Source organism: Leptonotus elevatus, chromosome 13 (genome assembly GCF_054856555.1).
Source record: "Leptonotus elevatus isolate MCC_2025b chromosome 13, RoL_Lele_1.0, whole genome shotgun sequence".
Lineage (NCBI taxonomy): Eukaryota > Metazoa > Chordata > Actinopteri > Syngnathiformes > Syngnathidae > Leptonotus > Leptonotus elevatus.
This window is the reverse complement of record NC_141251.1, coordinates 13297699-13315194: the sequence shown is the minus strand read 5'-3', so window position 1 is coordinate 13315194 and position 17496 is coordinate 13297699. Positions and strand designations below refer to the sequence as shown.

General features: G+C 39.2%; 2 protein-coding genes and 1 long non-coding RNA gene across 4 annotated transcripts in view; 1 reads left to right on the top strand and 2 right to left on the bottom strand.

Moving 5' to 3' along the window:
• The window catches only part of LOC147163899 (striatin-like), a 27437-nt gene extending 13058 nt beyond the window's left edge, over positions 1-14379 (bottom strand). The window contains exon 1 of the mRNA XM_086092225.1: positions 14128-14379. Coding sequence (XP_085948351.1) covers positions 14128-14340 — 213 coding nt within the window. The 5' untranslated portion in view covers positions 14341-14379. The remainder of the gene's footprint in view (positions 1-14127) is intronic.
• Positions 3106-17496, top strand: part of LOC147163898 (uncharacterized) — an 18928-nt gene continuing 4537 nt past the window's right edge. The window contains exons 1-2 of one of the 2 annotated variants that reach the window (XR_015096785.1): positions 3106-3189; positions 4597-4683. This is a non-coding gene — a long non-coding RNA (uncharacterized LOC147163898). Of the gene's footprint in view, positions 3190-4482; positions 4684-17496 lie in introns of those variants that run through there. The other variant, XR_015096784.1, reaches the window with a different exon arrangement.
• Positions 15104-17496, bottom strand: part of heatr5b (HEAT repeat containing 5B) — a 17263-nt gene continuing 14870 nt past the window's right edge. The window contains exons 33-36 of the mRNA XM_086092224.1: positions 17197-17421; positions 16964-17115; positions 16638-16851; positions 15104-15930 (exon numbers count right to left, since the gene is read on the bottom strand). Of these exons, the coding sequence (XP_085948350.1) occupies positions 15623-15930; positions 16638-16851; positions 16964-17115; positions 17197-17421 (899 nt within the window). The 3' untranslated portion in view covers positions 15104-15622. The remainder of the gene's footprint in view (positions 15931-16637; positions 16852-16963; positions 17116-17196; positions 17422-17496) is intronic.

The following is a 17496-nucleotide window of genomic DNA, read 5'->3' as shown; positions in this document are numbered from 1 at the left end:
GAAAAACATACAAAGCCTTGGTTTGCTGGCATCCTTGTGATAAAATGTTCTTTCTTGAAATAAGAAAAAAGACTTGATGTTAACCTTCGCAAGGCTACAGCACATCAGAGAGTAGCTACTTTTGTTGAGACTGAAATAGGACTATGTCAAATCAATATGCGTGGCAGGAAGGGAAATAATAGGAAAAAAACGGTTGCATTCTATTTTAATCTAACCTACTAACACTCCTACACAACAACCCGCCACACTGTTCTCAAAAAATATTTTCACTTTACACAAACTGTCTCTTAAGCATGCAGGCAGCTTGAGCTGCTATACTGATGACGTTGACGTGCATAAATTAATCGGATTACTGACATATGCGTATCTGTGAAGTCCCATGTTATATGTTAAATTTGATCTTTGGAGAAACCATGAGTGCCTCTTAACACTGGGTGATAATTATGCTTCTTTTGGCCTGTTTAAGGTGTTTATGTGATTACTTCGGTGGGAAAAAATGAGTGTTCAAAGGAGGCCCGGTTGCTACATTATTGAAATACAAAATGGGAAGCCTTGCTAAAACTGTGTCAAACAAATCATGAGAGTGGCTTGGTATGAAAAGCAGAAAGTCACAATAACGTTTGCCCATATTTACAACAAATGACCTCACAGAACTGTTGTAAACTCAAAATTGCTTAAAAGTTAAGACTGGTATGATTAAGTAGATGAAATAGATTTGGAGACGGAGTACAGATAAATGATGGATGGATGGCTTCCTTTAAGTTAGCCAATCTCAAAACTGTCTCAGCCTCACCCCTTAGCACTCGGTTTTGTGTGTTCACAAGAACAAAAAACATCTTGTGGTAATTTAATTAATTTGATTACATTCATTGATAATTCATCGATTATGTTTATAATGCTGTCTAAATTTATGTCTAATGCTGATAATTTTCTATAAACTTTATCATTGAATTTAGTCAAATGTCCATCTCTAGCCTGCACTGATGAAGCATAATTCCTATATGGCCAGCGCAACATGTATAAAAATCAGCTTGTTAACCAGTGTTAAAAGTTCCTCAAAAAAAAAACATATACTGTTGTTTTCACAAACGTGAGGCTTGTGCCAAACATTCAACATTTTTCATAGGCAAGATTTTGCAATGTGGACTTAGGTTGAGGTGCAGTTACCTGTTCAAGAAAAGAAAGATGACATGGTAATGAAGCTTATTTTGGATACTGGAGGAAAAATGGGCAGGAACAAGCAATGGCAGGATAGGAACTTGTCACTTTTTTGCTAACTTTGTGCTAGCTTTCCAGAGGGAACGAAATAGAATTCCAGCATTGGAATGTATATGCAGAGAATGGTGAGAGTTTGAGTGGGCTGGATGACGAGCTCACACGGACAGCAAGCGGAGCTGCTGTAGCCCGCAACAATGAGTCATGACTGCACTTCAGTCTGCCGCACATTGGAAGCAGCATTCTAAACATCCACAGCTCTTTGCATACAAACTCATAACTGCCCTGTTCAATCTGAAAGTTAGTTTTCCTAAAATAATGCTAAAGTTAGACTTACCACGCCTACTAACCACTGCTCTTCAGGAGAAAAAAAATCAAATCCACCACTCACATATGCAGTCTAAAATTCCGTATTCATCACATTTGCTTACTTCACAATGAGTTGCAAGCATTCAAATGCATCCTGCACTGACAACAATCATCTTAATGTTCTGACTGTTTCATTTTCAACATAATTAAGCCAATCAAAATTCGCATTTGAGGAGCAGTCTACATAAACATATGTTGCATGTGTATACACATTGTATATGCTGTGTATACTGTCTTAGCCTGGAAATCCAGACTCACTCTGCGGCTTGCAGTCACATCAGGCGGGGCAAACCTAAGCTAACAGACAGTGGAATGAACCAATGAGCGAAGAGCGGACGTGAGGTCAGAAAAGCGACTCGTTGAAGTCTTTTTCTTTTTTTTGTGAGAGAGAGAGTAAAAATCCAACATGGCTACTAGCCGAAGAGAGACAGTAGTGAAGAATGACTTATGTGGTTGCGGGAAAAACCTGAAGGTTCATGGCGTCATGAGTCACTCCGTTTTGATATTCGAACAGCGTTAGCGAAGACGACGTCAAGCAAATAGACAAATTTGATTGGCCGGCCTGTTTTGGGCCGGTGCCAAATCGCTGTCTATGGACGCCTGTCTAGACAAGAAAGTGGGTGTGGCTTGCCAGTCTAGTGTATACTATAATTGCCTCAATATTGGTATTGGCTATTGGCTTTTACAATTAAGACTTTTGTGCGGTGGTGTGGCACCAGGCTAAGTGTTGTAAACTGAAGTTAGAGGCAACCTTCTTTGTTATTTAATGATGTATTGCAATAAGCAGAAAACTGGCTTTATAATTTATTTATTTAGTTGTTATTATTTGTATTATTATTATTGCAAAGTTCAGACACAAATTTTTATTTGTGCCGCGATGTATCCACTATCACATCTCTCAAGAATCAAGCACACACTTCCTGCTGGTTCGTTCGCGTCCAACGCGCCAGTTAGTGAGCGCCGCACACAAACACACACACACATTTCCTATTGGTTCTTCTTTGTTTGTGTTCGGTGACTTTCATGCGGCAAACTAGGTTATCAAAATTTAGCACCAACATTTTACAATCTGAACGATTCCGGGAGAATCGGAATGTTAGTCCCGGTTCCACTCGATTCTCAATGCCAAACCCTAGAAATCATTTGATGTATGAGTTTCTGTTTATCTGGTTTGGGTTTTGCATCAGATGTGGTTGATGCCGGATATAAATAACATACATTGTGGTAGTGACTGTAAGACACCACTAGGAAAAGCCTGCACCTCTGGCTGCTTGCCAAGACACAAGTAGTCATAGGAAATGTAAACAATGCTGTGTTCAGGGATGATGTATTAAAGCACCTGTGTTGTTGGGTTTACATACGAGTTGTGTGGAACGGATAGCACAATTCCTGTGTCTTTGTCGAAGAGTGATCTTAGATGCCCTAATCAGCATGACATCACATCCCACAATGATGGAAGTAACCACGGAGAATGTAAACAATATGTAATGACACAGTGAGACTAACAGGATTTATTTAAATCTTGAAGCCTCATTAACACTACCAGTGAGCTCTTGTACCGTGGCCGAATGAGGATCCTGGGCGCACAGTGACTTAAGACTGCTGGTAAGCTAGCCATTATTATCTTCCACAGAGGGACTGCACTGCCTTGCTGCAAGGCTTGATTGTTATTTATTTTTTTAAACTTGTCTTTGTGTGTGCAAGTTTATTAAGCACTTTGGGGCATTGAGAAAGATGCTATTAGCTCACAAAAGAACACCATCCTTGTATGACGCCACGACTTCCTTCTTTGTTTCTATTGTAATTTTTAGAAGATAGAAAAAATTGCTTCCTAACGTAAAAGCCATCAGTTTTCCTTTTCTTGGGAGACATTGTGAGAGCTAATTTAACAGCAAAAACCAAAGATTCAGTAGTTTGTAGGGATGAATATCTCGGAAAAAAAAAACCCTGATTCAGAGCATATCACGATATACAGTTTGATTTTAAACTAAGTAGAATGATTTGATTCGGTTCAGTGAGATTTAGTAGGATTAAAATTCACTTAAATATGATACGGCTCAGTTTGATACAATATAATGCATGGAGTTTCTTGTTGTTATTTTACGTACATATGAATTAACTTTTCGTTACTGTAAATGTGCCATTTCCTTCAAAGATACACCACCAATCAAAGATGATTTGATGTGTATCTTCATATATTTTAAAGTGGCTGATTCCATTCGGTATAATTCGATGCACATGTATCTTTTATAGCTTTCAAGCCGGGCATCACTGAATTTTCATGTCGTAATTGAACTTAGAAAAGGTTGATTTCGCAAGCAGGTGCAACGAGTGGAAAATACATGTACTAAAATGATACACCCACGTAGAGGTAGAAGTGGCCATTCCAGCCAGACATTGCATTTTGACAGACTGTGATTTAGGGGAAATCTTGTCACATTGCTATTATTAGGATTTTAGTGTATATGGAAAAGGAAGAGTGAATAATTTAGAAGTGTAAGGCGCCAAAATTAATGCTCTCAGGCTTCAACTCAAATATCAGTAAACACAACTGCCTCACAAAAGTGTAACGATATCAAAAGAAACCGAGGTGTTCAAAACCCACACGTTATTTTGCTATTTTATTTTAGCTTTTTGTGGAACTATTTTCACCAAATGTCATGTCATTCTTAATATGTGAGATGATTCCAAACAAAGGGAGACACAATATCAACCGTCCACTTCCTTATCAACATGAAGCACTTGCACGAAGACCTCTAGTGTTCTGTTGTGCCAGAGAGTGAGAAGAGTGAAGCTCTGTGAATGTCTGGCTTGCCATCTACACCCTGATCAAACATTAACCTTAGAAAGAATGTAATGAGTCAACTAAGGCTGTAAAGAGACACAGGAAGCTTTTAATCCTGGCCTCACACTGACTGCATTATTGGGCTGTGGGATAAGAGCTCCTCAGTGTGTCCGAGTGAGGGACACGTAGAACGGGGCATCCATCTAGAGTGTGTGGTTTTTTTTCAGAAATGGGCAAAGGATGGTGTGTACAGGTGAAAGGCTAATGGCTACAGAGGACAATAAGCACCAGACAGACAATTCTGTTAAAACAAGGTAAGAACAGGATTCTGCACTTTTGCATGTCAATCCTAATGTGGGACTCTAGCATATTAGTCATTATTAAGGCTGTCACTATAATTTTTTTTTTAGACTTGACTATTACATCAGATAAAAGTTTAGATTGCATTAAAGTGAATGACAAAAACACTTTGCCCTGGATTATTTATTAACCAATGATTGTTGTTTATTTGGTATTCTTTAGTGATTAGAAAACAAAAACAACTAAACAACAACTAGGGATTGATGTACTCACAAACACTCACTGGTTCGGTCAGTGTTTTCCAAAGAGTTAAAGACTACATAAATCAGATAAGAATTGCTTTTGAGAGGCTGAAATTAAATTACATTTCAAGTTAAACAGTGGCTCTAAACGACTACATGATGATTAAAATCGTGATTAATTAATTACTTTTGACTAGGGATGTCCCGATCCGATCATGTGATCAGAAATCGGGCCCGATCACGTGGTTGCTGACTCGATCGGAATCGGACGTTGTCTCCCGATCAGGATTCGGATAAATATATGAGGTTATTTTTTAAATAACTTTTAAATCTGAAGTTGAGTCCAGTTCAGGTAAAAATAAATAAATGCAAAATGCAGCCTTTTGTTTGTTGTGAAGTTAGCTTGTTTCACGCACATATAATACTGTATTTTTTTCTTCCTAATGTAAAACAACATTAGGTTAGCCCATCAATTTTTAAAACGGCTTCACTGGGTTCTCAAAAATCAAGCTCTTGTGAAAAATGTATATACTGGTTAATAATATCCCTTTGAGTAACTCATAGATGTGCCAAAAAAGGGGGGTTAAATGTTTTACTTAGTTTAACCACTGTCCACTCACCATATAAAAAGGTGTTGGGGGTAGTTAAAAAAAATTAAAAACACACACACACACACAAAACACCAACAAAAAACACAAAAACATTTTTCCTCAATAAAATGCCGAAATATCGGATCGGGACTCGGAATCGGGCGATCTCAAAATGAAGTGACTTGGACTCGGGTCCAAAAAAGTGTGATCGGGACATCCCTACTTTTGACACCACTGAAACCCAAACGAGTTTCAGTTCCAGTCATCAGTGAGACTGACAATAAGGACTTTACTAATAAAGAGTCCATTGATCAAGCACAACACAGTCAAAACAGTAAATTGCAGTCTGACAAGGATTGAGTTTACTCCATTATCCAGGATTTCAAGAGGCTACTCATATGGCCTTGGGGCTTCAACACATTGTGACCCATTGAAACTGTAGGAGGAAATGGGGCTGGTGTAAATCCCTTATTTACAAGGCACACAAGCTTTCTTTCATTGAGCACAGTTAACTCACAGCTATCCACCACAACACCACGATCAACATGATGTCGGCCTGATAACTCGCCAAGTACATTCCACACATTCCATCACACTGGCAGCAACAAGGGTGGAAAAGCTGCATAACTTCAGAAGCAAAACAGGTGCAAGCCATCCATCAGACCAAATAGTAGTAAATACAATAACTCCAGCTGGGATTTATCAGAAATGTTTCTTTTGGGAATAAAATAAAACAAAACAAACCATTTGGATTACTTTAGTCCATTAAAAAGTTAATGATTCTGGTTCGAATATGCCAGACATCAATTTTAATGTATTTTGGGGAATTCAGATTTCCGCACAACACATTGACAGCTACATTCTCTCTAGAGAACAGTAGCATGCTAATACCATTGCTATGTGCGAGGTTTATAAAGTCATTTTGCCGGCAACAAAACAAAAAAAAGCCACAAGCTCACAAAACAAAAAATTACTTGAATTCGTGAAAACTCAACTAAATATAACTGGAAAGAACTACCAGAATATAAATTAGTGACAAAGTAAAATGAGAATAAACTAAAACTGCAATAAAAACTTCCAAATTAATATGCAATTAAAGTTTTTCTATGATTTTATTAAATAGTCTATGCAATTCGCACTCATCATCATTTAAATCATCAATATAGGGATTGGTGACACCACCTGTAACTAGCTTGACTAGTGATGTTCAAACTTTTCAGAGAAGTCCCTCCTTTTCTTCACTCTGAGGAACCCTGGCAACAAATTTTGGACTTAAAAATATTCTCTTGTCGTCAGCAGCTGCACATAAGCGCTCTGCTCGAGTCCCACACCAAGACACAGACATGCTCTTTTCCTTATGTCAGCTTTCTCTGGGACGAGGATTCTCATCCAACTTTTGCTGCATTCATGTTACATAAGGCCCAGGGCATGTGCACAGACAATTTTAACTAAATGTATGTGTGTAAAGGCAGTTGGGTCATAAATTGACCAATTCACTACTCGGGTCAATTGGACCAAACCCAGTTTTGGGTTGTTGAATACAAAATGACCTAATTAAATTAAAAAAAAAGAAGTTAGTTTACAAAGTTGGGTCAAATTGACCCAAGTACTGTTGTGGATTTGTCCATTTTTGACCTAACTGTTTTTAGTGTGGGTGTTTTGGCTAGCCTTTGTTCGTGTTAAAGTAAAAGGTCATAAATGCCTGGCAACATGGATTGTACCAGGTGTGTCGGGGTAAACTGAGCCCTTGTCAGTCAAAGTGGTGGTAATGCTTTGATACTTTTGTGGATGGTTGATCCAGACACACTTTTGAAGCATGTTCTGATTAGTCTGCAGGGAACTGCCCTCTTTTCCGTTACAACGGCATTGTATGGAAAGAAAGCAAAAAGCAACATTCATACTGCAGAGTACCGTGGAAGGAGGATTCAAAGTTGATTTCTGTTTATAGGTAAATGTAATTTTCTACCAATATTGCAGCCAGGTTCTCCATACAACATCTTGGGTCTGTCTGCCAGGGGTGGAAGCTCTTAAAATCCATCAAAAAGGTTGGTACAGTGTCAGAAGCTGCACTACATTCAAGACTAGTGGTCAACGATGCCATGTTGACTTCAATACTGTATCTGCAATCCTGCATAAAGTACCTTGATACCAATACTGAAATGATACCACAGCAAAAACTTAAAAATATGTAAAGATCAGCGGAAATATAGGTGAAAGCTAAACAACTGCAAATTCTATTTATTTGTATTCATTTTAGAAATTAGGAGAAAAATATTTTGAATATGTGCAGAACGGTGCAGTGTGTTTACAAGTTCCAGTCCAGACGTTGTGAAAGTACCCTAAATGCACAATGTCATTTGTGTAGCAAGTGCATAGTGTATGTGGTTCTGCCGTCCCTATTTAATGACACTGCTTAATGTAAAACTAAATACACAAGAAGAATTACACATGATGTGTAATCAAATACAAAACATATTTGTTTTTTAATGTGAATTTGTTTTACAAAATTATTTTTGATGGAATAAAGTCATCAATATCCTTTCATGAAGGTCTACAGAAATCACCTAATTATTGTTAAGAGGCTCAAATCTGAGGATTTCGACTACTGTATTTTAAGTTAAACTATGGCTCTCAACGATTATACGATGGATAAAATGGTTAATTTCAATTAATTTGACTTATCAATTAATCGATTGACACATCAAGACGGTACAAAACAAAGCCTATGCTTAAATAAACTGCCTATACATTTTACATATCTTGCATAGTTTTACAATAAAGTGCAACTGATGACCAGAGAGTGAGAACATGGAAGCTTTTGTGAAGGCGTGGCCCCACCGGAAAGAGAAGCCCATCACTATCTGGAAGAGCTTTCAGCATGTCAGACAGCTTCAAGAGACACACATACACATACAAACACGTACATTTCACTCTAAAGTAGCCACCAATGTAGAGGTTGACTCATCATTTTTTAGCACAAGGGGACCTTGGGATTCACTGTTGTCACGAGTAACCCTTGGCAAGGGAATAAATTATTACATTTTATAACAGAAACTGTGCCAAATGGGTATAGTAAAGCTTGGAGAAACAGGCTTTAAAAATCATATTTTATAGGACTGACTGTTATCTGTCCACAGTGGCTATTTGTCTCTGCAACGACTTCTTTGTGGTACCTCTAATGATGGTCTTGTCAAAGCTATGAGTTTGCGGTCTGCTTACGTGAGAACGAACACAAGTAGTCTGACTTTGGATAATCTCTCTCAACTCTTGAAATTTTGCTTTGTTTGTACTTTCCCAAGCTCCTGCATGTACTGAAAAGCGCAGTGGACAAAAGTATCGAGTTGAACAAGGAACATCAGTGACAAGCCATTTTCGGAATGTCGTGCCGGAGTAAGTGCAAGAAGTCTGTGTTTGAGCTTGGCAGTTGGCACAGTGGTTCTTTTTCTTGCGCTATTGAGAAAAACTGGCTAGTTTTGTCTTTATTAGGGATTTAACGAAAATGACAATATCGTGACATCACGATATTAAAACTGCCACAATATATCGTCGTCGTCATGTCACGATATTAAAAGCAGCACATCTGTTAAAAAAGTCGGGTTGATTTCCATTTGTGCAGTTCTAGCACCCTCTGCTGGCTAGTTTTTTAGTGCAGTTAAATTTTAACAAGGCACGTTTTGGCCCTTCTATGTTTAAAATCCATGCTAATGGTCAGATGAAGGGGAACGTAATATGCTTGTGAACAGAGTCAATATGTGTAGGAACTCAATGTGTGCTTGCATTAGCAAGTAAGTGCCTCAATATATATATATATATATAATATTTATATATGCAATATATTTTTTATAATATTTTTCATTGCTGTAATGTACAATAACAATAGTGTGTGTGTGTGTGTGTGTGTGTGTGTGTGTGGGGGGGGGGGTTCAGTATGAGGTATTTTCTTTTTTTTACAATATTGTTACCTATTTTTTTGTATCGCCAGTATCCACATGTTTGGATATCGTTACATCCCTCGTCTTTAGAGCAAGTCAACTTTAGAATACTGCAATAAGGCATTTTATCAAAGCTCACTGATACTAAGCTCATCTACAATTAACTGCAGATGTTACTGACAATTTACAATCATAAACACTGTTGCTTGAGTTGTTGTTTCTTTCTTTTTTTTGTGGAGGGGAATAAACATTTCAAAGTGGGCCCATATTTCACACTAGACTCACAGGGAGCCATCTAACACTGAGTCACCTTCAACCTTTTCTGGGTGTCAAATTATGGCAGCCAACAGATTCTTCAGGCAAAGAGATATAGCATGGAGCAGGGATTTCCCCATAACTAGAAGGCTGCAGAGGTCATCCTGCACATGAGTTTATTTTCTGATCAAAAGAAGATGTCAAGTCCTTTGGTGATATGATTTAAATACATTGACAATATTAATGACAATTCTGTATCCCATTTTATCAAGTTAAGAATGAGTGATGTGGCTAAAATAATGTTTCCCTTCAGTCTTCATCAACGGACTTAAATGTCACCTATTAACGTTTTTATAGCACAACTGAGTGTACCTCTACAAGCCAACCCCCCACCCCCCCCAAAAAAAAGAAACTGTGCCAGAGACGCTGTCGTACGAAAGCCTACACATCAAATCTGATCTAAAGCCATTTCAAACACTTGAACTACTATGGTACGTAAGTAACAGTGGCGGCCGTGGCTCAGGGGTAGAGAGTAGAGACGGCCGTCCAGTAACTAGAAGTTGGCTGTTCGATCACCGCTCTCCCCAAGTCGTGTGTCGTCGGGTCCTTGAGCAAGGCACATGCATCCCCTCCAGTGCTACTCACACTGGTGTATGAATGTTGCGAATGTTTGGTGGTGGTCGGCGGGGCTGTAGGCGCACACTGGCAGCCACCCTTCCGTCAGCCTGCCCCAGGGCAGCTGTGGCTACTAAAGTAGCTTACCACCACCAGTGTGAATGTGTGAGTGCATGAATAATGTATCCACTGTAAAGCGTTTTGAGTGTCTAGAAAAGCGCTATATAAATCTGATGCATTATTATTATTAACAAACAAAATTTAAAAATCTATTCTTATTTATATTCCTCAAGATTGGTGCTTCAACTGCATACAGAGAAAACCGGAGCATTGTTTCAACAGCTGCGTTATTTTCTCACCACCCACACATAAGCATTACAAAACACATACTACGCAAGTCGACCAGCTTCACTTGTTGACTTTTGTTAGCAATGTTTATCGGGACTTTGGTGTCAGCACATCGTACATGAGAATTTTTTTTTTTACAGAGAGGTGATTTGTTTTCTCTAATGCTTACGTGCCCATCATTCCATCTGTGTTGTCTTGCTGCTGTGCGTTATGGACACAATTTTATATTTTGATATAGAACTTTTCCTTCAAATTACATGAAATGAATGGCAATTTTCACTCATTTAAAAAATAAAAAAACAAAACACATATTTCATATATTCAAAAAAATCAATAAAATGAATCAAAGAGTATTAAAATAATATAAAACACTGGGCCTGGGAGGAAATAATTTTAGAATCTACGCCGCCTGGAACCGTGTTTGGCCACTACAATGTTAGTCACACGTCGGTCTTCTTGAGAATAACACAACTAGTGTTGTTCCGATACCAATACTGGTATCGACAGAGGCCCCGATTCTGCATTAAAACAGTGGTATCGGTATTGGTGAGTACTAACAAGTAACATTCCAATACCATTAATTCTGACGCTAATATAGGACTTTGGATGCAGCATTTTGGGTCTTGCTCATGCACGACATTCACTGATTTGTGACATGTTCACTGCATGCCGCGCTAACATATCCTATTGGCCCTTGAATGCTCTGAACCAATGGCAGGACAGCTTTTTCATGTTAAGAAAAAAAAACGTAGGTATCGTTATGGTATCGGCATCGGCATCGGCTGATACTGCAAAGCTGGGTATCGGGGGCCAAAAAATGGTATCGGAACAACACTAACAACAACCAGACCAAACTATCCGAAAGCGACGGTTGGCCAGACCAAACCAAACTCGTACATTGATGAAGAACGCAGAAAGCTCCATAAACGTGTGAATTGACAGACGCATTGCGCATTGATCATCGACACTTTGCAATCTTTAACGAACCCTGACACACACCCAAAAAATTCTACATGCCCACGCGCGCACGCACAAACACACTTCAAGCCATCGCCGCTCCATGAGCTACGAGCTTGGCCAGGAGAAGCCTCTGCGTTCTGTCTGCATCAACACAGTAACTTGAGTGGCTGACATGTTCAGTACAGTACAGTACAGTACAGTACAGTCAGTTTCAGGGCTGCCCAGCTTGAGAGGAGTGGCTGTTCACAGGAGCTAACAGACTTGCTGGGCAACATTCTTGCAAGCTGTGGGGCTTGCCTTCTCCCCATACAAAGTAAAATAAGACCTGTCGTGTTGTCAAATGGCGTCATTTAAATGTTGAAACAAGCAATGACAGGAATGCTAATACATTTCTCAATTGTTGTACAGTATACGTCAATGTTAGGCATTACATGATATATTTTAGTAAGCTTAGGTCCAGCCAGGGTAACCAAATTTGCACTTTGGGTCTTGAGATGAAATAATTTCAACCCGGTTCACTTGTAAAGTGTACATGAGAGCAGATGGATATACAGTAGCTCAGGGACAGAACAAGGTTGTCACATATGATATGATCGTGATCATATCTTTCCTGGTTGTCAGGAAAATTATTTGAAAAATCAAAACAAAAAGCAGCATGCCAGTGATTGACTGGCGAACACCTCATGATCGAAAGCCAGCTGGGAAAGGCACAAACTTCCCTGTATAACTTAAGTGGCAGAGAATGGACACCTGAATGGCAAATAAGCTCTACATAACAATAGAATACAATTGTTAGAAAAATAAAAAAGTGTTAAGTCTAGTATGCTGCACTGCACAAAGCAGACATTGAAACGATGCCCAAAATATCAACCAGTCTTTAAAGACGCCACAAAAAAAGAAAAAAGAAAAAAAGGTTTTGGTGGATTGATTGTGCTGCAGTTTTGCCGCCACAAACAAACCACCCAACAAGCCATTCAGAAACCTCACCGTGCTTTGCTAGAATTTCTGCTGCAGAAACAACAGTGGCCACACAGAGAGCAGCATAATCCCAGTTAAAATGCTACCACAAGACAACAAAGCTGTGTCTTTGCAGCTTTTTGCCAACTTAAATCGGTCTAGAAATGGAGTCATACATGTCCAGCAGGAGGTCAGTGGTGTTGATGTGACTGCTGTTGAACATGTAGGCTCAAAATTTCGGATGTTTCGATACCACTACCCAGACCAATACCAGCACAAGTATTTATGTCTTGAGGAGCCCTACCTAGTATCGATACTGCTAGTACTTTTGATGGATAAAACTTCCTCCAAAAAACAATGACATCAATTTAAAGAAATACCTATATGTCCCAAATTCCGATTCTTCTAATTTCTAGTTCGTGATTGAAAAACAGCCACAAGAGGACAGCCAATGCTCTTATGGGCTGCTTTTGTAATACCGATACTTTAAAATAAGGCCCTTATCGCCCAAAACCGATGCTAGGTATAGGTACTCCTCAACCCTAGAAACAACCTAAGTGCAACTCCACATCCAGGCTCAAAATAACAGAAATAAACACGACAACAAAACTTTTGTCATGAAGCTTAAATTCAATCACGAAATGAAACCTGCATACTGGCCAACTAACTGCAGGAAGTCAATTATGTGGTTTGCTCTCAAATTGGATGCTATTTATATGTCACTGCTAGGCATCAAAAGATACCTAAAAGCAGAGTAACCAAGTGGTATACTATTAACATCATGTTTCACAAATCATCACGAGGAACCAAACATTGTCAGAAGAAATATAAAAGCATATGGTTGGAGGGAGACAGCCACAGACATATTTTTAGCCAGGTCTCAGAATTCAGTTTATGGTCTATATTTAAAGTGACTGAGAGTGGAATTAGAAATGCATACTACAGTAGTTGAAATTCATCTTAAAGCCTTGTTCCTGGGAGTGGCAGTGGCAGTGGCAGCCATACGATACAATCCAATGTATAACAATACATACTGACTTCATAGTCTGGTATGTAGTATTTTGGAGGAGCCAGCTATTAACAGAAAAAATGATCAACTGCATAATATTTTGTCATCATCACCACACAAACAACTTTAGTTTAGTAATGCTTCTTCTCGATATTTCGTTAGCGTAAACAAAACAAAAAAAACAATGTACATAGCGCCCAGTCAAGTTAGCCGTGGCTGTTAGTATACAGCAGCTAGCTAACAACTATCCCCCTTTTTAACAGTAAATCAATAAATCATTACTAAAGTCCACTATCGAACACAAGCAAAAACAAACGCAGTCATCCAACACAGCAAGTGCAATGTGGGATCAGTAACTAGGTCGAAAACAGCCGCTGTTCCGTCGGGTCAGTGGGGGGCGTTAGAGCATTTAGCTTCTACGCTAAAGCTAACAAGCTAGCCCAATTACGATGACAATCAGCTCAAACAAGATGCACTGGAATGGAATCTCGCTATGTCTTGATATTGTCACATGCAAATAGACGTGTATGTTCAAAAATGTGAACGTCACCTGTAATTCGGCACGCTCCACGTCCCATTGTGCCCTCTCTACTTCGAAACGGGCCCATTCGTGCTGCAGGAAGTGTAAGATCCCCGGGATACTGTACTGCGCCCGAGCCGCCTCCCCTACGTCGCCATCAGGCAGCGGTCCTTTACCAGTGCCGGGTAAAACCGAGTTGTTATTATTGTTGAAGAACACGCCGGGGCCCGCCTGTTCGTCCATGGCCGGGCTCGGTGGAATGCTTTGTCCTCTGTCTCAGCGTTTCTTGTCGCTAAATGTACGCAAACGGGCACCGAGCTTTCGACGGCGTACCGTCTTCTGGAGTCCGGGGAATGAACTCACTTTCTGACAGCTAGCTGTCATTGAATGACGTCGGCGCCCAGGCCCCGCCCACATGTTAGCTGGGAGGGGGTCAGACTCTCTACATTACATTATTCTAGCCAGCAAGTAAACCCAAACGTCACTTGAGCAGTATGGGAATGATCTTGAAAAGAAAAGCATTTCAGTTTCAACCCCCTTCCTCCAAAATAAATAAATAAATAAAATAATAATGATGATCTTGGTTACTGATTAATGCAAAATGCTACCAGCTTGATACACACTAGCATATCTTACCTTTAATTATATGTTATTACTCTATTAATAATTTATATTCATCTACGTGAAGACACTGATGATGTTAATGGCTCGTCACATTATAATGATTTGGGGCCTGTGCAGTCACCTACAAAGGATAGACTTCCACTAGTGACCTATAAGGGAGGGGTGAGCGTAGGACTTTTAGAAACAAATATTAATAAGCAATTATTTATTTCTATAAACCTCTGCAAGTGTTTACATTTTGAAATGATCAGTTCTACATCATTACAAAATCACAATGTCTAATCACTATTTTTCGAACTGGCCCACAGGCTACCTGCTGCGCATGTCACCATGTTGGTGACCCCCTTGATCTTTGATATAAAGGTGTTAACAAATCTTCAAATTAAGTGTGACAGCTAATTTTAATCAAAGTTTTGATATAGGCTTTTTATAAACATTTGTATGATATAGACTTCACAATCACATTCAATGCAAGTCATATAATTACACAATTAGTCCAAAAAGCCTGATGCTTCAGTGCTCAGTGTATTCACGACTAAAACACGGCATTGGAATGTAATTCAACACATTTGATGGAAACTATTACTGAAAGGCTTAAGGTGATGTAAAAATACAAAAGTGGGATTAAGGGGGGAAAGAAAGTAGTTAGGGCAATAGTAGCTCATGTCTTAACGCAAATTGGCGTCAACCCAGAAGACAATACACTGGTGGATTTTAAATTTTCATTGAACATTCAAAAGCATTTTAAGGACTTCACAAGGATCTCTCATTTGTTTAACACACTTGAGATTTAAAATAAATACAATGAATACATTTTACTTGAAGCTGACATTCTGTTGACACAAATCAAAGCAAACAAGTCCGTGTGAGAACGTTTGAGGTTTTTTTTTTGTTTTGATTTTTAGAAAAAGCTAGTTTTGAGTTTGATGGTTGGTGCAACTTGAACTGTTGGCTGAGCTTGACGTGCTGCATCTTTAGCTTTGTTGCTGGCCTGGTTTGCCCGAACAGCAGATTCTAGACGGGTTTTAAGATCGGGCGCTGCACTGATGACCATCTTGAAGGCAGCTGGATATAGAGGGCCAATGCGCATTAAGTTCTGAAGGGCAAAGTCATGCAGGCCTTTGGATACTTGGGATGCTGAAGGAATGGCATTTTCATCCAAAAGGTATGAGATAAGGGTTGGAACAAGAAGAGCCACCAACTGGACCCCTATTGGACACATGAAAAACAATGAGATAATACAACAACAATAATTAAAAGTTAGATTACACAGACCGTAACCTGCTAGTGGAGTCAATTATTGAGTAATTATAATGTAAAGTTAAGTGCCTATTGTTGATCATTGTGTTTTTCACTGTTTTACGAATTTATGTTTTTATTAGGAGCACAGTGGACGCTAATCTGAAATTTGAGGGGTGAAAGTTTTAAATTTTGGGACACATGGAAATTGACTTTGTTGTTGGAAATTGTGAAATAAATATTCACATTTCCAATCATTTTAACTATATTATTGATAGATGTGCGTCAGTAAGAAGTGTGTCAGTAACAAACATATCCAATAATAATAATAATAAAATCAGCAAATGTACTACTGGTCGCGCATGTGCAAGTAGATGAATAATTACTTGCAGTGTCTCAAATTTTAGGGGGGAAATGCCACTATTTACCATATATTATATAATTAATGTAAAATGTTATATGCAACTTTGTTATACACCTGTCAAAGAACATAAAAATAAATGTATGAATATTAATAGAACACAATAACAACATTTCCAGTAAGCTAAAGTAAGCGTTCTAAAAATAGCCTCTGATGCTCTGATAACTGACAGCGCACTTTTACAGCCACTGAACTAAACACTTTAATGGAAAAACACAGTACACATTAGTGATCCATTAAGCAAAGAGATACTCACGGTTCTGCTCTTCACCCATGCCAACAAGGTTCTCCAGGACCCTGATGCCCTCTTGCACAGCCTGCAGCTCAGCGGCAGTCCTTGGCCGACTGCGCTCCACTGCCTTTAGCTTCTCCACCATGAGAGGAGCGAGAGCGTGAATGTACGGGGTAGAAAGATGACGGTTGGGATGTTGAAACACTGACAAAAGCAGCTGGTAACACCGTGTCTGAACCTGCAACAAGGCAAACAAAAAAGAAAGGAAAATAACTAAAGAGAACAAGCCACGCAAACATCCAGGATTTAGAATGTGTAATGATGACTCTTTTGAGGTTCGGGCACTTTACCCTAGGATCACAAGAGTTGAGGGCATTTCGAAAACATTCCATGCAGCCATTTTGCAGGACAGTAACTCCAACAAGTTCATTACTAGCAGACAGTAGGAAGAGTGTTATTGCTGTCAACATATTGATGTCATCCAAATCAGGTCTGGACTCATCTGAAGAAGAACACAAATTGTATTTGACATATGGCATGTTGCTCAATGCTCATCATTTAGTACGAGTAAGTATGTACAAACCTGGCTGTGAGTCTTCAAGTACAGAAGCCAGGGTGCTTCTCACAAGGGCAGTCCACTGTGTCTGGAGGCTTTCCACTCGAGCCAACGGGGACGTGATGATGGTCTTGATCGCCTGTAGTGCAGCCGACACAGGTGTAGGCACGGAATTGTCAGCAGTCTTAACTGCAGTTTCTCTCAGCACCCCGGTGATTAGGAAGAGAACCGTAGGTAGGATGGTCATGTTTCCTGTGAACAGAAACCATGAGAACATAATTTTCATGGTGAATAAAAACAACAAATAAAGTCAGTTTTATGATAATC